Source organism: Stenella coeruleoalba (assembly GCF_951394435.1).
Source record: "Stenella coeruleoalba genome assembly, chromosome: 2".
Classification (NCBI taxonomy): domain Eukaryota; kingdom Metazoa; phylum Chordata; class Mammalia; order Artiodactyla; family Delphinidae; genus Stenella; species Stenella coeruleoalba.
This window is the reverse complement of record NC_137147.1, coordinates 122,827,257-122,854,466: the sequence shown is the minus strand read 5'-3', so window position 1 is coordinate 122,854,466 and position 27,210 is coordinate 122,827,257. Positions and strand designations below refer to the sequence as shown.

At 49.3% G+C, this 27,210-nt stretch overlaps 1 protein-coding gene across 3 annotated transcripts; it reads right to left on the bottom strand.

The window, feature by feature from the left end:
* Positions 1 to 468: 468 nt before the first annotated feature.
* SYNM (synemin) lies at positions 469 to 26,939 on the bottom strand. 3 transcript variants are annotated; one of them, XM_079911982.1, is made up of 5 exons: positions 25,702 to 26,939; positions 17,676 to 17,800; positions 8,756 to 8,826; positions 4,387 to 6,800; positions 470 to 3,468 (listed from the first exon to the last, which is right to left on the bottom strand). In XM_079911982.1, exons 1-5 carry the CDS (start codon positions 26,500 to 26,502, stop codon positions 3,130 to 3,132), a joined length of 3,750 nt encoding a protein of 1,249 aa, XP_079768108.1. In that variant the 5' UTR covers positions 26,503 to 26,939; the 3' UTR covers positions 470 to 3,129. The 3 variants fall into 3 exon arrangements, with proteins under 3 accessions (XP_079768106.1, XP_079768108.1, XP_079768107.1); XM_079911980.1 differs by having other exon boundaries at positions 469 to 6,800; XM_079911981.1 differs by having other exon boundaries at positions 470 to 6,800; positions 26,419 to 26,939.
* Between the last annotated feature and the right edge of the window lie 271 nt (positions 26,940 to 27,210).

The window sequence follows — 27,210 nt, the reverse complement described above, 5'->3', positions numbered from 1 at the left end:
TAAATGTTTTAACTTCAAAATGAAAGGAAGAGTCTAGCTATTCATGTTTTGGTTTATTTTGTTTTTGTACAACGCTACAAACAGGTAAGAGTATCTACTCCTTTGTCTCAAACTAGCGCACTTTTTTCAAGCTCCTAAGAGATGGGCATGATTAGCCATTCCGGTTTGCACTTAAGGTTAGTAATGAACCATCATGGTGTGCTCAGGACTGTTCTCATTTTAGCACTGAAAGTCCCATGTTCCAGGAGACCCCTCCATTCAAGGCCAAACGGGATGGTTGGTCACACTACTGTCACTAGCCTTCCAGGATGTCATTCTTACCACAAACTGTCCAGTCTATTTAAATACAAGCCAGTGGTTTATGCTCTGTCTGCCATGCTTTCTAGTTCTGTGCTAACAATATCGAGTTCTAATTCAGGTGAGGAATTAAAGAACTGGGACTTTTCACATATATTCTCCCCAGTGATTCTGTGCCACCATAAAAAAACATGCACATAAACACATATATGCTTTAATTAGAATTTAAATAAAAACCACAAAAAAACCTACTGGAAAACATTCATTCTCTTTAGGAACAATGTGGGATTTTTTCTTAGATTTTTATTTTTATACATTCTTATGACATATCCCTTCATAGGTGGTTAGCAAGATCAGCTTTTCAGATGATTCCATTCTAAATATACATTTTAAACAAACAATATCAAAACAGCCAGTGGGAAGGTGAAAAACATTCCATTAATACCGTTTTGTCTACACAAAAATAAATGTGAAAAGACTGGTTGTGTCCTTACCCTGTCCCACCACACAGTTGACTACTATTGTCTCCAGAGTGACTGGTTTTAAAGGACATGGAGCTGTGGCATGACCTGTCACAGGGTCAAGGGCACACCCTGCTCCTGGGTGTTCCAGAGACCTAGTAACCAACAACAGCTCATGACTCCATATTGGTAAATACTCTTGTCAGGATACTTCTTAAAGATATGCATTCCAACATGGAAATAAAAATTAAGATCTAAGACATTTATTTTCCAATGGAGGTCAATCATGACTTTAATAAACCTATTCACATTAGCCCTCATTTCCAAGGTCACAAGCTAGGAGAGTGACATTAAACTAAGCCTACTTAGACACACATAACAGACCCCCGCCATCATCAGTCTGTCTTGCCATCAAACAGTAGGCTGTCACCTTGACCGAATTCTCACCAATAAATAACTTATACAAATCATTACCAATTACAACTAACATAAAATCAACTCATCTTTTTATTAGAAACAAGAAGTCTTCACTGGCAAAGCCGTCACCACCAAACCAGTTTCTGACAATCACTAGTGCATTTGGCAGATAAGAAAAGGTTTACACTTGTAATTCAAATCAACTTTCTTTCTATACCCGCTTCACGGTGTTTTAAAAATAGATCACCCTGAAAGCTGTGCTGCATTGATCCTCTACTTCTTGATTAGGAAAACGCACTCTCCCTAAACTACTTGTTGTAGCCATTCCTGGCAGCTCAAGAGATATGCGTTGTGGAGGTCTGAGGGCCATCAGTAAAACCTAGAGGGAAGACCCTCAAATTCCATTACCGGCCCCCATCATCATGTCCTACCTGAGGATGACAAAGTTAGGGGCAGTACAGTTTCGACAACATTAAGTGAAAGAAACTAGTTTGGATTACAATACTGTGCTCCTAGAGATACTATCTTTATGTGAGGCTACACCTTTAAAGAAGGAAGCTTTAAAAACAATACCTTTATGTAAAATAAAATAAATCCAACAGAACACACCCATTCTAGTATCTTAAACCCAGTGGTGTATATCTACAGGGCCACACTCTGTGGCCCAGAAGAGTAGGGCCTCTGCCTTCCTCCAGGGCCCTTCCTGGGTGCTTCAGGGCTGGGCAGCGGGAGAGGCACCCAGTTCCCTCCCCAAAACACCTTATTCTATTTAATGTATTATTTGTTTCCCCTGGACAAAACACCGCCACTGTCATGATTTCTGTCAAAAGTGCAAAAACCTCCATGAGGTTGATTGCCGTTTTTCCATCTCTAACTCTTTGCGCTCAGAAAGGCCTCCAGCCCATCATCAGTGGGTTGGAAAGGGCTTCTTTGGGAGGCACAGCCCAGCTGGGCTTTCAGCTTTACTGTGCATGACCATCCCACAAGTCCAGCTACAGTCTGCACATCAACGTTCTTTTTACTGTCTTCAGGGTCTACCTCTCACCAGTAAAATTAAATGTTTAGATGCTAAAGTGCAGAAAAGCTCAAGTATACCTTGGTAAGAGCTGGCTACTCCAGAACTTAGGTTATAACAAAAAAGAATATTTAGACTGTGCACTAAACAACCTAGTATTGCAAAAAATTGGTACTGTAAGCCATTCCCAATAATCATCGCCCCAGCCCCTGTCCCTGCCTGGACGCAGTGCAGCGTTCCAGGAACTTATGCAAACATAGCTAGTGTGTTGATCTGATATACTGCAGGAGGCTGGAGCTGTCCTCTCCATAAATAAAATACTATATTATTTAAGTTTCTGCACATAGAAAGCAATTCATTCAAGTTTTTAAATGGATTTAACTCTATGACAAATAACTTTTTCCTAAGATGAAATCATTTAGCTTTTTTTAAAATCTGCTTATTTCCTATGATTTCTTTTTGAAAAGACTTTGGAAAGAGAAAAATATTCATTTTTCCCTTAAAATGTTAGTTTACTATTTAATGTTAGCACATGCAAATAAGATTTACTCTTAAATATATTACTTTAATCTCATTACCATTTAGGCATCTTACCTAGATATAGTTTCAAACAGATGTGAGGCATTTCTGTGACCTGGTGCAAGAATGGTAGAGTAGAAAGAAAACTCCAGAACAAGGAACTTTTAAGACTAAAAAGATAAAAAATATTTTTGTCAAAGTTCCAACTCAATAAAATTCCAAAGCCTTTTAAGGCATGAATTAGTTTGAAATCTTTACAGATTATCAAGTAAATTGACATTGCCTGGAGCACTCTTTAAAGAAAGTAAAAAAGGGGGGAGGTTTTAATAAAGAGTGAGCCTCCCTCCCCTGAAGGAAGTAAAGGCCTTTGTGTGTCGGTATGTTACCCAATAAGATGGCATTTAAAACAAAATATGTTTATCAAAACCAGTGTCCCTCATTCTCCTCCTCCTGATTGTCTAGATAGAGGAGGGCAACCTTCTTTTCATCCGAAATCACCGACCTTTGGTCTACCATCCTCTGCAGCTGCACCATCTTATCAAACTCGGCCTGCTCCTTGCCCTTTTCCCCGGGGGCCTGGTGTTTGTCCCCAGCAGAGCCCTGAAAGCTCACGCCAGCTGCCAGGTCATTCCTACTGCTGGCATCTCTCCAAGCATCACGGTCAGACACACTATGAGCTTCTGCTTCTGTCCCTGCGGGGAAGAGGACTGTGGCCTCTTGGGTCCAGCGGGGGGTCGTCTCTACGTTACTCACGTCCATCTGAAAGGTAAACGAAGTTTCTTTGGGCCCCAGGGCAACATGCCTTAGTGTTCTGCCACTGTCTGCGACCTCGCCTACCTCAGGGGAGTCCACCGAACCAGCAAGTGCAAATGTTTTGGAAATGGGTCCGTGGAAGACAACGTGTGCAGAGGTGTTGGTTTCTGCAGGACCCAGCTGGATATGCCTAAAGGATCTGCTCACATCTGATGTCGCTTCCGCCCCTGAGGTGTCTCCTGAACTAGCCTCCTGAGGCGATTCAAAAACGGCCCTTTGGAAGGTGCTCTTTTCAGTCATCAGGATTTTCCTACCCACAGTGTAACTATGGGTGGCCTGGGTCACATCTGCCGAGTCCTCTCTGTGGGCTTTGCTTTCTGAGTCACTAAATTTCGAGGGTGGGGGAACCATCTGCTCGGTGCCTTGATGCCTCTGAGGCACGGTCTTGATGTGCCTGATGGATGTGCCATTCCCTGACCACACTTCTGTGTGCCCAGAAGCTTCTCTGACACCCAACTCCATTCTGTCTGAAAGGGGGGCTGTGAGCTGGATCTGCTCACTGAACCCCTCCCTGAGGCCTAACTGAAGGTGCTTCACAGAAGTCTGGGTACCCACTGACTCTTCTGAAAAATAATCACCAACCTTCCCTGCCTCAGAAGCGGGAGCCTGAAAAGTAATTTCCCTCTTAGAATGAAATTGTTGGGAGCCAAATGGGCTGTGCCTCCCCGATCTGTCAGGATCTGTGGAAACCTCTGCCAGGCCAGGCTCTTCTGAGTCCCCTGCCCCCAGACAGGGAGAGTCAGGCCCTGGGAAGAATACTTCTTTGGACAATTGACTTTGATCGGGACCCAACGTAAGATACCTTGCAGACAAGCTGGCTTCCGCCGAGCTTGCCGCCCAACTCAGGTCACCTTCCCCACTTACCTCCACCACCTGGGCGGCGGATCCTTCAGGTGAGACTTGCTCAGCCCTCCAAGTTCCAGGGGGCACTATTTGAACGTGCCTCACAGACTGACTGACGTCCTCCAGCACGTGTGACTGCGCAAAGCCCGTTGGGCTGGTGACTTCCACGGTGGCCAACACGGGGCCCTGGGAAGTGACCAGCTCCGTGTGGGGAGAGGCCCGGCCGGCGTCGGCCTCCTCACCAGAGGGGCTGTACAGCTCCTGGGTGGCCCAGCGCTTGAAGCCGCGGCTAGCAGCCGGGGCCTCCATTCTGGCCTCCCCATCTGGGCTGCCAGGGGCCGGGCTGTGCCACCTAGCCAGGCCGTCTCGTACCACCGACTCCACGGCCTTCTCGATCTCCCCCGCTTCATCCCTGCTCAGCTCCTCCAGGTCTAACTGATCGGCATCCACCGTCTGCGAGAGGTTGACTTCGGCCACTAAGGTCACAGCCCCGCCACCCGCGGTCTGGACTTTCTTTACATCAACGGAACCACCCCTGGGCCCACCCTGACCCTCTCTGGTGAAGGTGGACAGCTCTTCCTTCATGCGCTCCGGAAGGCTCTCCTCCAGTTGCTCAATCACTTCCACCAGCTGGTGCCTGGGCTCCTTGAAGCCTCCCTTAATGGATGTGTGGAATTCATGTGGTATTTTAATTTCCTTTTCAATGACTATGGGTTCAGCATGAAATTCACCACTTCTCGCTTGTCCTTTCCAGTGAGTAGAACCCATGTCCCCCTCCAGAGATGCTTCTGGAACATCCAGTGGCTTCACAACCTTCTCTCCCAATGCATCGTCCCTCTCCATTCTTCTCCGAGACCCTGGCACAATTTCATCTTGCCAGGAGTACCTGATGGTGGATTCCTCTTCGATGTGGATCTGCCCGTACACAGGGCCTTCATCTCTCTCATGGCCACCAGGGTATTCGTCCGGAGTCGACACCAAATAACTCTGCTCTCCCTCCAAGTCACCTGCCTCCGTCACTTCTTCAAAGTGAGTTATGTTCTCTTGGGGCTGCCTGGTCTTTTGACCTTCATTCCCTGAGCACGTGATATCTGTTTCTCTGTAAACTTCCTCCTCAACAACAAGCCCCTTGGAGCCCGAAGACACGTCATCGACCTCCTCCACTTCGAATGGTGTAGAAAACTCATCCGCCTTCTCACCACTGACATAGCTCACGGGCTCTTCGATGATCTCCACGTTGACGACCTTTGCTCTCCCCTCTCTCCCCTTCAGACCAAGACTGATTATATCTCCGATCAAATGCTCAGCTGATTTTCCTTTCAGCTTCACCTCCTTAGCATCCTTGCTTAACAGGTAGTCCAGGCCAGCTTCATCTGAAATGTCGACCTCTTCAGTCAGTTTTGACTCTACGACTATCTCAGTCTTTGTTTTCCTGTCACCGGGAAGCTCTTTCCTGTCCACGTAAGTGACTTTTATGTCTGGAAAAGAATCAGCAGATGCTTCTGTCTCGGGAGAGTGGGTAAACTGCTTCAGGATACTGGAAACGATGTTCTCAGCTATGGTTTCGGTCGTGGAATTACCTTTCAGAGAGCCTGCAGTGTCACTGGTGCCCAGCCCGAGCCCCGCCTCTCTCGTTTCCACCCCTCTACGTGTTCCATCACCAGCATCCTTCTTTAGGGGTGTCTGGAGACCTTGGGGGGCCGCCTCTGCTGTGCTGTCCTGGGATACTTCTAGACTGATCGGTATCTCTCTCTCCCTCACACTTTTCTCCTTCAGTGACTCCTCTTTTGCCTTTTCCTTCATTTGCTGGCTTTCTCTCTGTCTTGCTTCTTTATCTAACTTTGTAAGTTCTTCCCACCTTAAGTTTCTCTCCTCTGAAGCCTTCTCTTTAGAATCAAACATTTTCTCTTCTCGCTTTGTTTGGATGGCTCCCGGTCTGTTTCTCTCCTGCTCCCTTGTGGCTTTAGCTTCCATTTTCTTTCCCAAAATGACGGTCCTCTCATTCGACCAAGTGCTCTTGGGAGCACCTGCCACCACATTGTCCCGGCGTTCTTGGTAGGACTCTTGGGCAACGGCGGACTCTTTGGCTAAACTAGTGGGGGGGCCCTTTATACCTTCGGTTCTTGGTCTATCAGGGAATGTTTTGACTTGAGCTTCAGTATTTCTTAAAAGACCAGGGGTTGGAGAGAAATGTCTGAAGTTGGTTTGACTGCTGGCAGTTTTTTCATAAGAGTTCTCCTGCCGGGCAGTGACAAAGGAAGAGTATCTGGAGCCCAGGAAGTCTCTTCTGGCAGCGCTTCTAACAGCCGTCTGAGAACGTGGCACCAGGCTGTGACTGAAGCTCGCCGAATGTGCTTTCTGCCTTGGAAACAGATTTCTTTCGTTTTCCCTCTGTAATACTGAGGTGGTATATTGATAGGGCTTGTTTCTGAATTCTGTAGGAATTGAACAGTGCATTAAAATGACAGTCATCATTACCTTTTTTCATCTGAAAAGCATCACCACAGATCAAATCCCATCCCATCATAATATACACTATTACCACCAGAGGGTCATTATAAATGAGATATTTTCAACCCCCAAATGATTTTTTTCTGGTAGTTTAAAGAAACCTATGACAATAAAATATAGCCCTACGAATGCTTCCACACAACACTTTTCTCCAATTACTGATCTTAAAATATTCATGCATCTTAAATATATCAAACGTGTGATCGTAAAGCATGGCACATGTGCCAGAGACGTTAGGGGTGCTATTTATGTGGCAGAAATTTCACAATTTGGAATCCTTCATCTCCACTTTGTTGAGATAACTTTATTTTACTAATTAGCAGAGAAGAGCTTCATAATTACTACAGAGTACATAAATACTAAACACTGAATGGCATAACCCCTCCACCTTTTACTATGCTCTTATTTTTCATTGATTTCCATGTTGGGCCAACAAATATTGAAGAATTTGACTTTTTTTTTTAATTCCTGATTTCTTCTGTTTTTATACATTTTTTTTTTTTAATACAAACATTTCATTTGAAAAGGTGCCAAAGCAGGAAGCCAACCAACCACCAATACTACAATCTGTCTTAATGTCATGGTCCTGGGATTGGGAGGCGGTCCATGGGGCTTCCTGCTTTGCTCTGGACCATCCGCAGACATGCCACCCTGGGTACCTGCTCTTAGGGGTGGCAGCTGGTGGCAGGAATGTGGCCGGGCCAGGAGCATCATCCACCCTGCAGGCACCACTTTGTGCCCACCCACACCCATCTGCTGAGCTGGCTTCTTGCCCCCTGGGTCTCCCCCATGGCAGCCAACCAACCTTACTCTCAAATTCAAAAGCAAACTTGCTGGACACTAAGACCAAATCCCTTCCAGTCACAGATGACTGGAACCAAAATTATTCTGAACGCAGTGACCTGTCAATCTGTGAAGTGTCTAATAGGAATGTTGTTTTTGAAAATAAAGATGGGGAGGGTTATTTTTTTTTAAAACTACTACCTATCCAGATTGACTGTTATAATCACATTCTCCTGACAGCACTAACCAGTACACACATGTAATCCCAATGTACCATGATTTTGAACATGGCAACACTCATGGAGCCTGAAACTACACAGAGTAAGGTGTGTACAGAACATACTGCACATAATGTAATCCGCCCTTGCTTAGCCAGAAAGCTTTTTAAGGTTTTACAGGACTGAGAAAACTTTAAAAAAAAAAAAGTTATCCTACAGGTTCTCCGGGTCTTTCTGATGAACATTAACTCTCTAATGTCAGTTCAGCTATAGGAAATACAGGCTTTGTGCTGCAGCTTTTGGCCCGAACAGAGGCTGACTTCAGGGCACTAGGTGACACTGCCGCTCACACCACCCTGAGCTGCCCACGCAAACCTAAGCTGGTGGAAACAGTGTAATCCTTCCCACCTCTCCCGCCGGTGGGGTCACGAGTTCCAGTGTTGATTGCCTGCTCTACAAAGTAATACCTCCCTAGGTTTGGGTTAAGGCTGTAAGTCTTTGGTCTGTAAAGGGTGTTCCCTCCACAGGGTGTGATGAATAAATCCATGTCCACCTCTCACCCTTCACACTTTCCAGCTTTCCATCAGCCCTCTCCTCCCTCACCACGCTGGGTAGGAAGCACCCTCAAACACTGGCTAGATGAACAAATGAGTTAATGAAGCCCTTTCCCACACAATTTCATTTGCATTATTATTGAAACTATGGCCCATTAAATAAAATCTATTTGATACTTGAGAGGGACAAATGACAGGTATCTGAAAACTCTTATCTAACCCCAACTCTTCCAGATAAATGATGCTTTACTCTTTATCCATGGAATGAACCTGCTCAGATAGACAGCATCTTAACGTTAAATGATAAGCTTTCCTTATATTTACCTTGTGGTACATTTTCAATGCGCTCAATCAAGATCTGTATCTCCGGATTACTTTCTCCTTCCAGTAAGGCTCTGTAAAAATTATTTTAAAAAAACTCATTAGGAAATAAAAGACAAGAAGTGCCTCTGTTAGCTGTCGATCTGGTCAATGATACACTGTCACAGTGTCATGTGTCTGCAGATGCTGCACTACTGCGATGCAAGCCCACACCAGCAGACCTGGCTGGAGAAAGCGTCTCTCAGCTAAATGAACAAAATGAGGGGGCCAGGGCTTCAGAAGGACTGGAGAGCCAAGGCCTTCTAGAAAACCCTTCCAAACCCAGGGCATGGAGGAGGAAGAGACAGAGGGATGTGGGCCCAGGAAGGGAGGTTGGGGGTCTGGCTTCCCTGGGAAGCAAGGAAGGGCCCATGCCTGGCAGGTCACCCTGGGCTACAGGGACCCAAAACAATTACTACTACCCCACTGGGGTCTCTCTGGAGTCACAGGTCAGGGGCTGACTAAGGGCAGAATAAGGACTGACATTTGTTTGTAAATAAGGCAGCCAGACTGCATCTGCAGTTTTCATACTGGGTTCCATGGGGACATCTTAGAGATGAAAAAAGAGGAGAGATGGAAAGGGCAGGCGTAAGAGGAGAAGGAAGAGCTGCAGACCACCCCCCTCCACCACCATGGCCCCCAGGGGTCTCATTCCAGGCGGCATCTAGTTATCTCCTCTGATAAAATGGCAAAATGAACTGGACTAGGTGGTTTCTTTGGCCATGTCTAGCTCCCAAAGTGTAAAACTCTAGAGTCTTCATTAAGTTGTTATTCACGTCTATGACTCAGAGCCCTGAGGAGAGAGCAGAGGTCAGGCCCCATAGCCCCAGCACACCGCAGTGGGTCAGTGCGGGATGTCCATTGCTTGGAGACCCTAGGACATGGGCTGCTGCGGGCACACCAGCTGTTCAGTTGCTAGGGCAATGTGTGAGGTCACTAACGTCAGTTCCAAGAAATATACTGCATATGGCAAAGGGCAAGCAGAAGCGGGGTCCACTTGGAAATGCTGATCTGACCACTGAGAGCCAGGCAGCCAAAGAGGGAAGGGACGCCGGAGCCGGTGGGGACTCTCGGATCAGGCAGACCAGGGCCAAGTTCTATTTCCACTGATTCAAATGCAGTGATTCCCACAAATGCGAGAACCCTGTGGGCAGGTGGAAGAGAGCAAGGAGGCCCCCCTGAGGAAAAAGCAAAGACAAGGATGAGAGGGATTCCAGTCCAGGTGTGCACAGGAGGGTTCTCCTGGAAGCTGCGACTGCAGTGTGCATGTGTGGACGCAGGAAGCCGAGGGGCCGCGTCCAGAGCCCTGCCCTCCATGCCAGGCGAGAGCCAGGAAACAGGACACCAGCCCATTAATCCCACACCCTCATGACCAAGCATGTTCGGTTCCAGGAACACAAATAGCTTCCACTGCCGAGAAAATCCCGAGGTCTGTATAGAATAAAAGGAACACGTTCAAGGTAAAAGTCAGCCTGTGAGGGTCTGTGCCCCAGGATGACAATAGCAGGAAAGGTAGCATCCTACAGCTAAGGGTCCACGGCGGGCTACTGAGAAGCCAAGTCCTATTTCAGATCTTCTCTCTGCCTGCTTGGGAGGAAGGCTCAGGTACCACAGGGCTCCCATGCTAGCTGCCCAAGGCAGGACAGAAAGTGCTTGCAGGGCATCCAGGTCAGCAGAGAACTGATGACTGGGGAGGTGGCGGCGGGGGGTCAGGATAAAGAAGATCCCCTTGGGGGAAAAATTTCTTCCCTCTCCCCTCAAAGGGGAATGGTTTTGCTTCTCTTTCAGGGAAAATCCAAACCACCACCAAACTTTTACCGAGTTCAGGACCCTGAGTCAGGAGGGGGCACCAGACCCCGAGGGGTGACACAGCACTAATGCTCCTGTGCCCCAGGCCTTCACCAACCCTAAGACTGAGCACCAAGCAGGCTCTAACCCTCCCCTCTATCTCACCAAGTCCTCCTGGCAACCCCACACTGGGCTGACGATGGGCATCCTGGCCCTACAGGTGAGCAGACTGGAGTGCAGGCCTGCACTCCTCAGCGAGAGAAAGGGAGCCCAGGCCTGGGCACTCAGCCGCCCTGCAGGCTGCCTGGGCCTCCCTGCGGGGCCAGAGATGGTGCCATTTCACATACATTTTAGAACAAATCCTGCAGACAGACCCTCCAGACCATATTAATGAAAGCAGATCCAACATCTCTTGATGATTTCAATCGAAATGTCCCTACAGGGAAGAGCAGCAGCTCCCACTAGGGAAGCACTCAGGTCCACAGTGACTCCTCCTCCCAACGGCTGATCCAACAGGCAGGAGCCACCTTCTCGACCTGGGCGCCCAGCAAAGGGCCTCACAGGCATGCTGGGACACTGGTCCCTGAATCCATGCCTTTACGAACCCTCCACCCCCACCCCCGCAATGACACACAACAACCAGTCTCCACCAGCACAGCTCACAAGACTAGGTGGCAGAGGCATAAACAAAGCGCCTGGGGCAAGGCCAAAAAGGGTCAATTCCCTCAAAAGCTCTCAAAGGAAGGTTTTTAAGGAACAGACTCGTACAACTTGAAGGAGCAGGTCAAGCAGTCTCTGGGGATTTGGGGAGCAGTAGAAGAGAACTGCCTGGGACCCACCGTGCCAGTGAGAAATGCCAACCGCCTGAATCACGGGCTATAAGTGAACATCTCACACAGGCCCACGGGTTGGCAGCCTCTCGAAAAGCAGGAAAACAAGCAGACATGTGCTGGAAAACCAGGTCCCTGGCCTCATTAAGGCCGCCGAGACAAGCCCACAGGTTGGAAGGGAGCTCTAATGCGGCCCCTGGCTGGGTGCCAGGCCCTAACAGACCACCCACGGGCCAGCCAGCAGCAGGGCTCCCGTCTGGGATAGATCATCCTGACAGCAGCTCAGGGCACATCTGCTGCGGCTCCACACAGTGGGCACAAGGCGGCCGCCCTGCACGCCCACCAGAAACAGGGACAAGCGCCAGGGAGGAGGCAAAGTCGGAGGATGTTTCCAGAAGCAACGCCAGTGGGGGAGTCTGCCTGGTCCTGGGTGGAGAGATGTTTCACGTGGTGCTTCCTGGCAAAATGCAGGCTCTTGGAGGAAAAGGGGGAGGGGCTGGGAGAAGGAGCTTCTCTGGGCCCCAGCTCCAGAGAGGACAGGGGACCGACCGCCTGTCACTCTAGACTGGGGACTGGAGTGGGAAGGAAGGAGAGAGGGGCAGAAGTCCATCCACAGGACCAGCATCACCATCTGGTTTGGAAAGGGTCTGTCCTAAGCACAGGCATATGAAAGACAACAAGGAGGCAGTGGTGCCAGGCAGCCTCTGGTCATTTCCTCTGTGCTCAGGATGAAATCACATAAGGAAAGCCCATTTGTCAATTCCAGAGACAGAAAAAAAAAGACTGACATAAAGAATAAGATTACTAATAAAGCAGAAAGAGGAAGCACAGGGAGTGGTTAACAGAGAAACCTCCAGAATCAGGTTGCCTGGATTCAAATCCTGCCACTTCCTAGTCCTATGACCTTGGGCAAGCCGCTCAAACCCTCTGTGGCTCAGTTTCCCCATTTCTGAAACAGGGAGCACTCACAGGTTTGCGGTGGTAATTAATAAAGTGATTGGAAAGTTCTTGCAACAATGGCTGTTACAGAATATGTGCTCGATAAATATCAGCCATCATCATCATCACCTACATCATCATCTATTGACCTCAGAAGAAAGGTGATTTTCCATTAACCAAAGCAGTTCAAGAAGGGAAGAGATTCTGGATTACCTAAAGTCATGGTTAACTGAGGGCTAATTCATTTACGCAATGATGTGGGTAAGGCTAACAACCAAATGTATCCGTTGATCCTAATTTTCTATCCTTAAAACTACAAGATTTTATTAACTTCAAATTTTTCACCTAATAACCAGGTAAGTCTCAGTGTTAACATATTTCTATAGGTTTTCCCAAAAATAGGATTCAACTTTAAAAAAAACAAAATGGGGACTTCCCTGCTGGTGCAGTGGTTAAGAATCCACCTGCCAATGCAGGGGACACGGGTTCCAGCCCTGGTCCGGGAAGATCCCACATGCCGCGGAGCAACTAAGCCCGTGCGCCACAACTACTGAGCCTGCGCTCTACAGCCTGCGAGCCACAACTACTGAAGCCCACACGCCTAGAGCCCGTGCTTCAAAACAAGAGAAGCCACTGCAATGAGAAGCCCGCGCACTGCAACGAAGAGTAGCCCCCACCTGCCACAACTAGAGAAAGCCTGCGCGCAGCAACGAAGACCCAATGTAGCCAAAAATAAATTAATTAATTTTTAAAAAATGTATTTCTCCAATAACTTGAGAACTTCCCAAGAAATGTTCTCCTTTGAAGAGACACATAAAAAGGTACAGGTGATCTTAAAACAATGGAGCAACCAGAAACATCATTAAAATGATGAAATTAGCAATGTTAAGCGTTATCTGTACTGCTTCATTAGCAGTCTAAACCTAGAGACTGAATATTCTCAGTTAAAACCCGCCACGTCTGCCCACTGCCATCAGAAAGAGGGAAGGGGGGCTCTGCACGTCCTCCCCCAGCACAGACATACAAAGAAACTAACCTTTTAAAAGGACTTTGCCATAAAGTCCCCAGGCAGGAAACCTTTGCACTACATTTTCGTATCTGGCCAGGCAAGACTCCCTTTAGTGTTTTCTGTCTGAGAAATCCTTTGGCCCTGCTTTCCATTTTTCCAGGTAAAACTCAGAATTGTTATATTCTCCACCCCCAAAACATAAAAAAAAAAAGCCTCTTTTTAAATTTTGATGGAGATTTCGTCATCTGTCCCCCAGATAAGAAATCCAGGATGGGCCCCTTCTTACCCTCAGTTTTGTGGTTTCTGGACTCAGTTTATTCCTGGGTTATTTTTGCATTTTTTTGTTTCAATTTTGACTATCTTTTTTTTTCCAGTATATTTTCTAACAGCTTACTCCTGATGATTGTGTTCTGTTCTCTTTTTTTGGGGGGTGGGGGATGGGGGCAGGAGTGCTCTATTTATTTTTTAACTGTGTTTCTGCAAGTTCTCAATCGATAGCTTTTGGGCCTGATCTTTATGTCAGCAGTGGAGGGGTTTGGGACATGGTGGGTTCTGAATACTGTCAGTTTCACCATCTTCAGATTATACACTAAGTCTGAATAAGCCCACTGAGCCCTCTCCACCTGCTTTGTGGAAAGGGCTCACTGTAGGGTGATCTAGTTTACAAGAGTGTGTGCCCAGCAGCACATCTGCCCACGTTCCTACCCAGAAACCTCCTGCTCCCGGCCCCTCCATCACTGCCCCCACCAGCCCTGAGCAGAGGCTCCCTCGGGTACCTACCTATGTCAGGTCCCGAATCTCCGACCACCACATGCACCTCCCGAGGCCTCTGCCCCCACCCACAGACACACATACCCATTCCACTCCAGGCCCAGACCCTCCTGCACTCCACCTGCAGCAGCTGGCTCCCCTCTCCTCGGCTTTGGCCCTGGGACCGCCCCATCTCAGTGGCCTGGCAATGGAGGCCCCTGCAATCTGCCTCCTTCCAGGCCTCTGCTGATTCATCTTGCATTCTCCTTCCTCCACTTATTTTTATCCTGACTTGTGCACCTGGAGCTCCTTTCTGACACCTTTCTGCCAGTCCAATTCCTATTCCCCACTTTCCCTGCCCCTTCAAGGCCCAACTCAAATCCCACATCCCTTGAAAATCTCTCTTAATTACCTCGGCCTGAAGCTCTCCATTCCTTCTCCTAAACCATCTTTATCAAACTCTGTTCATTGGCAGTAAACCATGTACAGTATTTCCCTGGATACTGTTATTTTAACATCTTGTTTGACTTTTCACCTAACCATACTTCTCCCTCCCTCCTCCCATGCCACCCCCCACTTCCCACCTCCCCCCTCTTCTATGTCTGTTCAAATCTCTGCCATCCTTCAAGACCCAGATCAATCTCATCTCCCTCTAGAAAACTTCTCTGATTCTCACAACTCCCTTCTGATTCCAGAAAACCTGCACTTGTGTGTCTTGGGGGACAAGCCTTGTCTCCTATGGTGTAGGAGGCTGCCTCGGTCCGCGCAGCCTTATCCACAGCACACGATCCTCAGCACACGGCTGCACGCTTCTGAGCCCCTCTGAGCAGGCACCACACCCTGCGTGCCGAGCATCTCCAGAGCAGCCTGAGAGCACAGACCCCACCCAGCTCACAAACCACGGCTTCACGGGTGTGTCTCTCAGCCACCCAACATACATGGCCCTCAATGACAGCCCCCAAAACCAAGCTACCCAGGGACACCCGAATCCTCGGCATTGCCACAGATGCCACGCCAGGTCAGTCCCCAGATCCTCCCTCGGGCTGCCCCCTCTGCCTGGAAAGCCCTTCCCACATGGTCTCTTCCTGGCTGCCCTTCCTGCAAGACTTGGCACTGCCTCTTCCAGGAAGCCTGCTCTGCACACTCCATCAGCCCCCCGCAGCACCAGCACCCCACTCAGCCTGCCTATCCTCTGTCTTGTCCTCTAGGTGCTGTGAGACAGGCTTAGAGCTTTCTGGATGCCTGTGGGCTGCTCTGCAAACAGTAGTGTGCACACAAATCACCTGGGATCTTGTGACAAGGCAACTTTGATCAGCAGGTCTGGGGTGGGCCCAAGGTTTCCCACAAGTTTGAGATGCCTAGTGATGCTGACACTATGGGTCTGCAGGCCCCTGTGAGCAAGGCCCTGGACCAGTGTTTCTCTTCCCTGGATGCATCTGACAATCATCCTCGGAGCTTTAGCACTACCATGCCTGGGCCCACCCTGTGCCAATCTAATGGGAATATCTAAACTGGGTCCAGGAGCCGATGCCTCATCAGCTTCTCCCGGTGATGCCCACGTGCAGATGCAGCTGAGAACCACGCCCTGTCCTGTTTCCGAGAATCTCCCCTTTCATCCCTCAGCCCCTCGTATAACAAGCACTCACACGCCAGGAAAAACCTCGAGATGACATATCAAGCAGATAAGCATCTCCAGCCCCACATGACACCACTGGAGACAGGCAGACAAGAGCGAGCACAACTGTGCCAGCCTGTCTTCTCCCACACTTCCCCCTTCTCTCAGCATCCTCAGCGCCAGTCCAGCCCCACAGCTTCTGCCCATCATCACCTGCAATGTGGGAGCAAAGGGCTCATTCTCACATTCACCTGCCAGGTCAGGCGCCACGGTCTCCCTGGCCACCAACTGGCCCACTTAGGTTTGGTGAAATCCACCAGTCCTAGACTCTGAGGTTTGCTTTGTTTTAATTTTATTATTTTGTTAAATTATATATTTATGTATAAACTGTAAGTCTATCCCTATAAATTATGAGTTGCACCATTTTATTATTACCTTAACGTTTCTTCTTTAAGGTTACCGGAAAGGACTAAATATCTGGGTTTGGAAGGGCTCATGATACTTGAGACCTGGCCTCAGCACAGCCCCCAGAGTCCAGCCGTGCTGCGATGTGCTTTCAGCTTTCCAGAGCCACAGCCCTTCTCTTCCATGTGCGGTGTGTGAGCAGTGGCTCACACATCTCACGTGTCTGTCTGAGCAGTGCTAGAGGAGTGGCCCGAAACTTCGGGGAAACACAACCTCAGCCATGGCGGGCGAAGCAATGCCTGCCGCAGCACTGGCCACCTCTGGACAGGGCTGGTGAGCAGTCACACTGCACAGGACCCTGGAACGTGGTCCCCACGGAGCTGACTGTCCCTGCCGCCCTCAGAGAGGCAGGGTGTGGGAAGAAGGTCAACTTCCCAGAGATGGAAGGTCGAGGTTTGTAAAGATCAAATGGGCACTTGTGAAGAGGAATTTTCACACCTGGCCTCAGAATTTGGGCAGCAGCACAAAGTACTGAAAGAATCACGTAAGACGTGACAAGGGTTTACCTTCAGGACACTTATCAGTGATAAAAAATGCTAGGCTTTTGGCTGATACAAAGAAACAGGTCATATTCTACCGCCTTTGTCTTTTAGACCTGCGGGCATCTCCCAGACTCAATCCTAAGCACTGGAGGGCAGGGGGGCGGCAGCAGTTCTAACCACAGAGGCTGGGGTCTGGAGCTGGGCAGCACCGGGCATATGCAGGCCCCTGGGCTGGGCTCCGCATTTTCCCCACGCAAACTTGGACTTCAGGAAGGCACACAGTGAAATCAATCACTCACTTCCCAAAAAGGACTGATGCTTCCTAATCTCCTAGGAGACGGCCAAGTCAATCCCTAAATGGGTTAAAGAAATGCCCGGCCACAGACAGGAGTAAACTCTGTCCCTGCTGACATGACTGAAAAAGGCTCGCAACCAAGAGAAAAGCTAGAAAAAGCTACGCCTTGAGGAAAGCTAAGCTGGTAGGGTTGTGAACACCTACCAGAGAGGTAAGGCCCTACCAATTTAATTTTGCAATTGTTCATCCCATGAGATTTCCAAGAAGATTGTGGAGATGGATCTTGGGAAAGACAGGCTGGCAAGTGCCTCCTCTCCCCTGCCCCCATGCCCTGACCAGCATCCCTTCTGCAGGACTCAGGCTGCATAGCTCCCAGAGCAGCGACCCAGCAAGGCCCCCACCAGCTTGGCCCTAGGACCATCCCTCAATTCAGCCAGGGGCTCCACCAAGGGCTGCCATGCTCGGTGGGTAAGGCACAGGCCCTCAGCAGCCTGGACCCCTGCTTCCAGCCCCTTCCCTCACCTGCAAAAGGGATGTGTGGTGTCCACCACCAGAGGGTGACTATGGGCAGTGAGCAGCTGCGAAGGACTTAGCACTGCGTCTGGCAGGCAGTAAGTGCTCAGTAACACAAAGCCACAGCCACTCCACGGAGGCTGCAGGGACTTTCACACTGCCAGCTCCAGCTTGGTGGACTCAGCGCAGCATCCTTACCTATAGGTTGCCACCTCCAGACTGAGGCCAGTCTTCACCTGCACGAGCTCCTGATAGTCCCGTAGCCGGTCAGCCATGGCCAAGGTAAGGGCTGCCTTCTCATCCTCCAGGCAGGCGATCTCTCTCTAAGGAGAACAGAAGGTTTTGGGATCAGAGGACTGAAGCTTTGCTGGGTTGAACTTAAGGTACCAAGAGCTCAGGACACAAAAAGAGATGAAAAACCTCCAAGTTTAGTAAAAATGCAGTCATCGCAAGGATGATTTTTATTTATTTTTTAAATAATTTTTTTTATTTTTGGCTGTGTTGGGTCTTTGTTGCTGCACGCAGGCTTTCTCTAGTTGCGGTGAGCGGGGGCTACTCTTCGTTGCCGTGCGTGAGCTTCTCATTGTGGTGGCTTCTCTTGTCGCAGAGCAAGGGCTCTCAGTGTGTGGGGTTCAGTAGTTGTGGCACGTGGGCTCAGTAGTTGTGGCTCGCGGGCTCTAGAGCTCAGGCTCAGTAGTTGTGGCACACGGGCCTAGTTGCTCCGTGGCATGTGGGATCTTCCCAGACCAGGGCTCGAACCCATGTCCCCTGCATTGGCAGGCATATTCTTAACCACTGCACCACCAGGGAAGTCCCAAGGATGATTTTTAAATACTATATTTCTCCCACCTGGAAGGTTTCTTTTTTTTTTAAATCAGCGCATAAGGAAGATGTGGCTAGGACACAGGCTTCTCTGTTCATTCTCCCTAATAATAATGAATGCTTGTAAAGCATCTCTACAGCTCAGACATCAGTCAGCTTAGGGAAGTCAATACATGAAACTAGTGAAGTAAGATGCTATTTAAAATAAGCCAAGACTAGGGACTTCTCTGGTGGTCCAGAGGTAAAGAATCCACCTTACAATGCAGGGGATGCGTGTTCTATCCCTGGTCAGGGAACTAAGATCCCACATGCCATGGGGCAACTAAGCCCATGCACCACAACTACTGAGCTCGCGAGTCTCAACTAGAGAGCTTTCATGCCACAAACCACAGAGGCCACGCACTCTGGAACCCGCGTACCACAACTACAGAGCCCACACGCCCTGGAGTCTGCGTGCCACAACTACAGAGAGAAAATACGCACACCACAACTAGAGATAAGCCCGCATGCCCCAACGAAAGATCCCGCGTGCCTCAACGAAGATCCCACATCCCGCAACTAAGACCCAACGCAGCCAAAAATAAATTTAAAAAATAAATAAATAATAAATAAATCTGTTTAAAATAAAAAAATAAAGAGAAGTTTAAAATAAATGAATAAATAAGGCTAGAAAGCAGGGGTTTTACTATATTTAAAACAGAAGTTACTCAGATCTGAAACAGAATTTCCCCCATACTCATGATACAGAGTTCTTTGTTTCACCTAGAAAAGCCACTTTAAAATCATCTGGGAAGAAAAGTTATATTAATGTGACAAGAATATATTCTGGGCATAAATGTCAAAGGCCAGACCTGGATATAAACTTTTATGATTGTTCTCGTGTAGTTTAATAAGTGCTCCCTGGGCACGTGTTCACATTGCCCCCATAGCAGTTCCACTCCCTCCTGGTTAATTGCATCTGTCCACGTCCCCCGCCCTGGCTGGGAGACACTGCAAGGCACAGTCTATCACTGCCTCATGCATCCCCCCAGCCCCTGCCTCTAGAAAAATGCCCTTCACATGCAAGTCACACAGCACGCAACCGGTGAACTAGATGTAAAATGAAATGATCAATATAATATTACCCTCCTCAAAATGTACTGTTTTCTTTTTTTTTTTAATAAATGTTTTTATCTATTTATTTATTTTTGACTGCGTTGGGTCTTTGTTGCTGCAAACGGGCTTTCTCTAGTTGCAGTGAGCAGGGACTACTCTTTCGTCGTGGTGGGCATGTTTCTCATTGCGGTGGCTTCTCTTGTTGCAGAACACAGGCTCTAGGCATGCAGGCTTTAGTAGTTGTGGCACAAGGGCTCATCAGTTATGGCTCACAGGCTCTAGAGCACAGCCTCAGTAGTTGTGGCAGACAGGCCTAGTTGCTCTGTGGCAATGTGGGATCTTACCAGACCAGGGATTGAACCCATGTCCCCTGCATTGGCAGGCAGATTCTTAACCACCGCACCACCAGGGAAGTCCCCAAAATGTACTATTTTCAATCGACAATATATTTAATAAACACAATGGTTTCATTTGTACCATTTTACAGTTTTGCCCTACTCTGCATTACAGTTTTATATAACATTTTATAGTTATGCTGGGGAATAATTAACTGAACAAATATTTAAACTTTGAATAAGTCCATATACTTTAACTTTTGGTTTGCAATGGAACGTAGCATTATTTCTGAATACAATTAACAGGATACATTTTTAGACATTCATCTTTGTGGAATTTAAAAATTATAAGACAACGGGAGAAGGAATCTATTTTCATTTCTCATGTAATCCCTCCACCAAAGGCACCTGGCAATATGCTGGCGGCCCAAAGTAAATAGGTAATGTTTATGAAACTAAGGAATGACTGTAACTAAGATCCCACACTGGATTTACCATCTAAAAAGATGCATGAATGATCAGCATGTAAATAATTCTGCTTCTCATAGCAGTTCTATATATCTAAGCTAATAATTGTTGTTAGGTTATTTTTGTCTATATAAAGTATGCTAAAAACAAAAACTGAAGCCACTTAGCTTTTAAAGCAAAGGAGTAAATTTAAAAACCGCTAGCTAGTATCCCAGGGTGGGTAAGTGTAAACACCCTCCAAAACTGGCATTATAAATAGATAAAGAGGTTCATCAAAGCAGACCATTGGCCAGTCTTGATTTAAGTGACAGTTGCCAGAATCTAGTCACAACATTCACACATTCTATAGTTAAGTCTCAGTGTTAAAAGCCTATGTTCCCCCATTTTAGAGGGAGTATAAACTCAGGTACAAGGTTACAGTATAAAATGTTCTGTAAACATATGACTCCTTCCTACTACAGGAAATTCTACCTAAATATGAAAAGTTGACAATGTGTAGTAATGCCTTCTTCACAAAAAAGTTTGATTGCTGTTAAAATGCTCAGAAAAAAAAAATCAAACCCATTCAGTTCTCTAACTACAAGCCTCCTAAGCAGGTCAAGATCTCCCAGCCATGCCAAGGAGGTAACACGAAGATTCTCTCCCTCCTGGGGGTGCAGAACATTTCTGCACCCCGCAAAATAAGAGGAGGAAAATCAAACTGTTTAAGTTAAAATAAGTGCAGTTCCAACCACATTCCCACGTGAGTCAACTCTTCCTAAACGGTCAAAGGAAAATTCGTTGACTTCTGGAAGCAGGAATGTAAGAATTATTGGCTCCCAACAGTCTTCACAGAAATTGTAACCGATCCTGCTGGTTGAATAAAGCTTCAGACTTGGCCTCCACTTCTCCAGAAGTTTTCAAACCGTGGGCCAAGCCAAGGCACTGGAGCCTGAGACACAGCAGCTAAATCTAACCCAAGCAGGAGCAGTTTTGCCAAACGTTAGAGCTGGGGAGAAAGGTCACCTTTCTAGTTGCTATTTAGAGAACATTTGGGCAGCATCACAACTGATGATGAAATGTAGGCTACACCAGGGAAAGCCTGCTGCCCTCATTGTCCAAAGAATTCACTTTCTCTTAACCAAACTTGAGCAGCTCCTTGCTGAGCAAGTCACCCAGACACAACAGGAAGAGCTTGCAAGTGTCACGGTCATGCACTGAGAATCCTGAACATTAGAGAGCTCGAGGGAATTTAAATTCTGTGATAACCTCATTTAGATGCAAAAACTAGATGTGTTAATAACAAGCATTGACTGGATGCTAACTAAGTGTTTATAGCTCTGGCCCATACAACACCGTGAACTCCAGACCCATCATTTTATGTTACAAGACCAGGTGGGTATCTCAGAGGCATTTCAAACTGAAATCTGCTCTCCCACCCAAGCCTGCCTTCCTGCACCAAACCCCTTCCTCCAGCTGCTCAGGCCCCAGGCCCTGGAGCGGACTTGATTTCTCCCTCTCTCCCACCACATCCAATCCATCCACAAACCCCGTGGGCTTCAACTTCAGGGTAGATTCCTGCCTCTGCCCTTCGCTGCTGTCCCTGGCCCAAGCCTCTAGCACCTACTACCTTGATGGTGGCAAGTGTCTCCTAAAGAGGTCTCCCTACTCCCAACAGGTGCCCCACACAGTCTATGTATATCACAGCAGCCAGGGAGATCCCATGAAGACTCGGGTCACCACCCACTTCTGCACAGAGCCCTCCAGCGACTTCCCACGTGCTCAGAGCCGAAGTCCAGGTCCTGTAGAGGCCATCTTCGCCCCCTCGCCCCAGCCACGCCCGCTCCTGAACACTGAACTGTTTCCACCTCCAGACCTGTGCAGTCAAGGACTTTCTGTTTTGTTTCCATTATGCTCCCTGCTGTACCCCCAGCACTTAAGAGGCAAACTTGGCACACCAAGTACTCAATGAATGAACTGAATGGGGATGCACCCTGTGGGCCATTTTCATTACCCCTAGTTCACAGGTGGGAAACGGAGACACAAACAGTGGCAGAGCCACAATTCAGACCCAGGTAGGGCAGCTAAGCCAGCTCCATTCCAGTCGAAAGAAAGTTCTCATTCAGTCATGTCTTGGGAGCGTGGAAGCTGGCCACAGGCAGCCTCGAGGCTAAGAGTGCACTTTCACAAGCCAAAATCTCAACGTTTATGGGCCAAGGCTGGTGTAAATCACAAACATCTTACAGTTTTGTCTGAAGTCCCTTTCTGCAGACTGGGAGACAGGGTATATTAATTAGGCTTCAAGTGATCTGAACTACATATAAAATGCTGGGAACTTGGATGTCAGTTCAGCAAACTTCTCTGGCAAATCTGAGGTGAGGGGCCTCCCAGAGAGGTCTAAGGCATGTAGGCCATCTGGGAAGGCCCAGTTTTCCCAGAAAGAGAGTCCCAGTGAGCATCTTTCCCCCTCAAGCTGCAGTGCCAGCCCAGAGCCTGGGCACTATGTGGGTGCTCCTGCCTCCAGATGAGGGAAAGGGGTTCCCATTAAAACCATATGGCACACGTTAAAAAGTAAATGAGGGCTTCCCTGGTGGCGCAGTGGTTGAGAGTCCGCCTGCCGATGCAGGGGACATGGGTGCGTGCCCCGGTCCGGGAAGATCCCTTATGCCGCGGAGCAGCTGGGCCCGTGAGCCGTGGCCGCTGAGTCTGCGCGTCCGGAGCCTGTGCTCCGCGGCAGGAGAGGCCACAACAGTGAGAGGCCCGCATACCGCAAAAAAAAAATGTAAATGAAAGACTTAACACTAAAAGTATTCTGACAACAGCCAGCTGGGTCTGAAAGCATTTTAGGACTGTAGATTAACAGGCACCTCTGTGCTATCCCTTAGGAAGAACACTGATCATTGTTCTATGAAAGCAAACTGAATACTGGTTTAAAGTTCATCTTTAATAGAACAGATAGAAGAGAGGGGATATTGCCCAGTGGTTAGTTGCTCAGGCAATGCAGCATGAATCAAACCCAGGCTTAGCTACTTACTAACTAGGTAACCTATGGACCTCAGTTTCATCATCTGTAAGATGGGGTAAATATTAGTACCCACCTCCTAAGACTGATGTGAGGACTGAGAGTGAATACACATGTGATGGGCTCGGTACCTCTGGTACCTGCCACACAAAAAGCTCTTGATAAAGGCTAACTCTTAGTAATGAAACTTTTATTACAGTAAATTAGTTAAATCAGGTTTTATGATATTTTCAGTCTCCCCAGGCTAAGCTTCTATAGAATTTGAAAACATCAGAGGCTTGGGGTTAAATCATCAATATTTATTCTTTAACAAAATAGCTAGTATTTTTACACTTCTTAAAAAAAAATACTAACGCTTGGTAGTGAGTCTTTTGGAATGCAACTTGAAATATGGGTGCTTTAAGATAACTGGTGAAAGATTCAGGCTATGGATAAGGAAACATTCAGTATAATGAAACAGCTACAAATTGGAACTGAAAAATACCCAAGTCCTTATAGACATTTTCCTTACTCTTTACTTTTAGGGGAAAGAAGCAAATTCCAATAGGAGAGATATCACTGGACAGGAGGGTGGGATCCTAGTTCTGGGGCAGGTGTGACCCCAGGAAAAGGCCCTGGAGTCCCTGTGTCAAATAAGGTGATTTTGTATGGCACTTCAGGTCCCCACCTGTCCTGGAATCAGAGGAACTCTGCTTTTATCTGTTTCATATCTGGCGGTGCACTTAAGAGTTAACTGGGGGGGAAAGGGTTCTGCTGCTAAAAAAGAACACTGAAACCAGAGCTTCCAGGTCCAAAATGAGCCAAGTGAGCTATGACTGCAAACGAATGGTGGGGATTTAGCCCACAAAACACGCCTCAAAGAAGCCTTTTCCAAACCTGCTTGCACAGCAGGGACCCTTGAGGTGGTAGCAGGGGTTCCCTACAAAGGGGTTCAGTGGGCAGTGAGTTTGGCAGGCGCTTCTCTTTGGTTAAAAGCTCTGTGAAAGCTTACATTAAAGACACTCTTTAACTTTCACTCAACACAGAGCATGGGGCCCCATGGAACTGGCATCCCTGGCCACCATCGTTGCAAAGGGAAGCGCTCTGGAGTCTAGAGTAAGCTCCGGAAATCAGCACATACTTCACCGGCCCCTGCCCTTGTCCCACCTACAACCCCAGCAGAAGGCTTTTGAAAATTATGAGGCAGAGACCAAACAAAACCTAAGATCCAAAAGATTAAATTCCAAACAACTTTGTACTGTATTGCTTTATATGATTTCCCATCCAGACTCTAGTTCTTTGAAGAGTGAAGCCCCAGTACAGTGCTAAGGACCAGGGGTAGTCAACAGATAACTGCCGATTATTTGTGGATGCCTGTGAGGTCACCACAAGCCTCTATGCCACGACTGCCATGTTTCCTTTACTTCTAATTTTATAAAAAGGCACAAAATCATCACTCCAACACAAATTTTTAACTTGAAGCTACAAACTGTTCCCTTTAAAATATTTCTGAATTTGTGTGAATGTTGTCTTAAACTGTCATCCTAAGATGACAGTTTAAGGATTTGGGAATACTTCCAATTCTGGTCCAGACTGGGCAGGACCAGGGCTAACCCTGGGACTGGGCTAGGTGTACAGACAATAAATCCAGCCACAGGTGTCACCGTGTCAGTGTCAGAAGTCTGAGCTCTGCTTCTCTGAAATAGGAACTGTTTATATTACCTGTACTTGTAATAACATCCTGCCATAGGGACCTGCGTTACCACAGCTTTTACACAACCCAGAGATCGGACATCAGCTTGTACTGTGAGAAAAACATCTCTGATCTTAATGCTCTTTTCTGCATTAAGATTACTGCCCCTCCTAAGAACAAATGAGGCAGTGGCCCAGGGAGCCACCACCAGCTGCTTCCAACTGGGAAATCAACCTGGCAAAATAAAAACCGATTTGTAAAACAAGTTAAGTTTTCCCCAGGGGAGCCCTAGGGCCAGCGGGGCTGCCATTCTGAACGGCTCACGATAAACACTTGGCCATTGCCTAGAAACCTCCCAACACTGAGACTTGTCTGAGAAGGAAGGAGCTGTCACCTCTGGAAGTCACTTCTGGGGCTTCTTGGTTGACTTTTAAGTGACCTCGGTCTTCGAAGCACAGGAAACTGAAAGAGAACCTAGAGCTTGACGGGGTCATTTGTCAGGATGCACCCAGTCATGCCAAGGGCCAAAGAAATTGACAACCAAATAGGAGGGCAGGGACGGGTCTATCCAGCGGGACCTGCCACTTGGCACGCGCCCACTGAGTTGAAGGGCCAGGGGTGGCGAGATGCCGGGACCCTGAGGCCCCACTGCAGAGCAGGGCGGTCCCTTCGGTGCCTGGGTCCCCACCGGCACTCTCTGGGCCGGCCCCGCACGTGGGCGACGTCGCGCCTGGCATGAACGAGCCGTGGTCCGGGGAGCTCCACCGCTCCCCCGTGGCCCCCACCCGCAGGGCGCGCGGGCCTGGGCTGGGGGCTTCCCAGCGCACTGACCTGCCGCTCCTCTGCCTGCAGCTCGTACGCCTCGCGCACCCGCAGCAGCTCATCCTCCAGCAGCGCCCGCAGCTGCTCCAACTCGAGCACCTCACGCCGCAGCGCCTCCGCCTCCTGCGCGCACAGCCGCGTCTCCTCCTCGGCCTCGCGCCGGCTATCCTGGCCGCGCCGCAGCGCCTCCTCCAGCTCGCGCACCTCGTCCTCGTACAGCTGCACGGTCTCCCGCCACGACTCGGCCACAAGCAGCGCGTAGCCGTTGTGGACCTCCCGCATGCGCGGCGGGGGCGCGGGGGCGCGGGCGCGGTAGCGCAGGGTCAGGCCGGCGGCGCGCGCGCGCAGCTCCCGCACGTCGCGTTCGTGGGCCTCGTCTAGGCCGCGGCGCTCGGCCTGAAGCCGGCCCAGCAACGCCTCGAGGGCGGCGCGCGCGCCCAACTCCTCCTGCAGCTCCCGCCGCTGCGCGTCCAGCTCGGCGTTCAGGCGGCCGCGGGCTGCGCGTGCCTCCCCGCCCAGCAGCTGCAGGTCCCGCAGCTCGCGCCGCAGCGCGTCGCGCTCGCCCTCGGCCAGCGCTGTGGCCCAGCTCAGTTCGTCTAGCTGCTGCCGCAGGCTGCGCGCCTCCTTGGCGAAGCGGGCTTGCGCCTCGGCCCACAGGCCCTCGTACCCATGCCGGCCACGCAGCTCCTCCTCCAGGAGCAGGTTTTCGCGCTCCAGCTCCCGTACCCGGCCCACGTAGTCGTACAGTCGGGCGTTGAGCTCCTGCAGCTCGGCCTTCTCGGAGCCCGTTTGCAGCCGCCAGGACAGCATCTTGATGATGTACGGGTCTCTCCCAGCCGGCCAGTTCCCTCCTACCCTGGTCTTGTCCCCTCTGCTGTGCCGCTCCCGCCGCACCGCTACTCCGGAGGCCCGCAGACTGGGGCGGGAGCTGGCGAGAGACTGCACTTAACAGGCCTGGAGGGCGGGAATGGGCGCGGGCCACAGCCTCCAGCCAATCAGAGCGCGGCCCGGCGCGGCCACTGTGGCCGGACAGCGGCCCCTGCCGGAATGACAGTGGCGCCGCGCGGCTGTCCAGCCCAAGGCGTGGGCGGTCGTGAGTCCTCGTCGCCGGCTGTCGGATAACGGCGGGCAGGACTCGCAGAAAGAATGCCGAGGAAGACTCCCCGTTACTGTCCTTCTCCCATTCACCCAGGTGCACATCGTCACCTGGCCGTTGCTTATCAGGCCACACAGCTTCTGTGATGTCAGCACCCAGACCTGTATGGAAGTCCCATCGGTACGAACGTCTCTCGGACCGCACTGGGGCATCCATCGGGTACTGTAGAGCGGCTCACGGTTGCCTGGACTCAGCCTGCAGCCATCTGTTCTCAATTCTTCAGCTCCCCACGTTACCAGGGGTTCTGCTGTCCCACCTCTTCCAGCTTGGCAGGGTAGGAGGGCCTTCTCAGGGACCAGTGGATCTCCCAGCAGGATGCTTTGCTCCCATTCATTAGGTTTTCTTTGCCCCAATACCCTTCA

Bases quoted from the DNA above. Each gene is read 5' to 3' on its own strand.
- SYNM (XM_079911980.1), bottom strand. From the start codon at position 26,502: ATGCTGTCCTGGCGGCTGCAAACGGGCTCCGAGAAGGCCGAGCTGCAG. The intron at 17,801-25,701 runs GTCAGTGCGCTG...TGTTCTCCTTAG, and splicing joins TGCAGGCAGAGGAGCGGCAG to AGAGAGATCGCCTGCCTGGA. The intron at 6,801-8,755 runs GTAAATATAAGG...CAATTCCTACAG, and splicing joins CATTGAAAATGTACCACAAG to AATTCAGAAACAAGCCCTAT.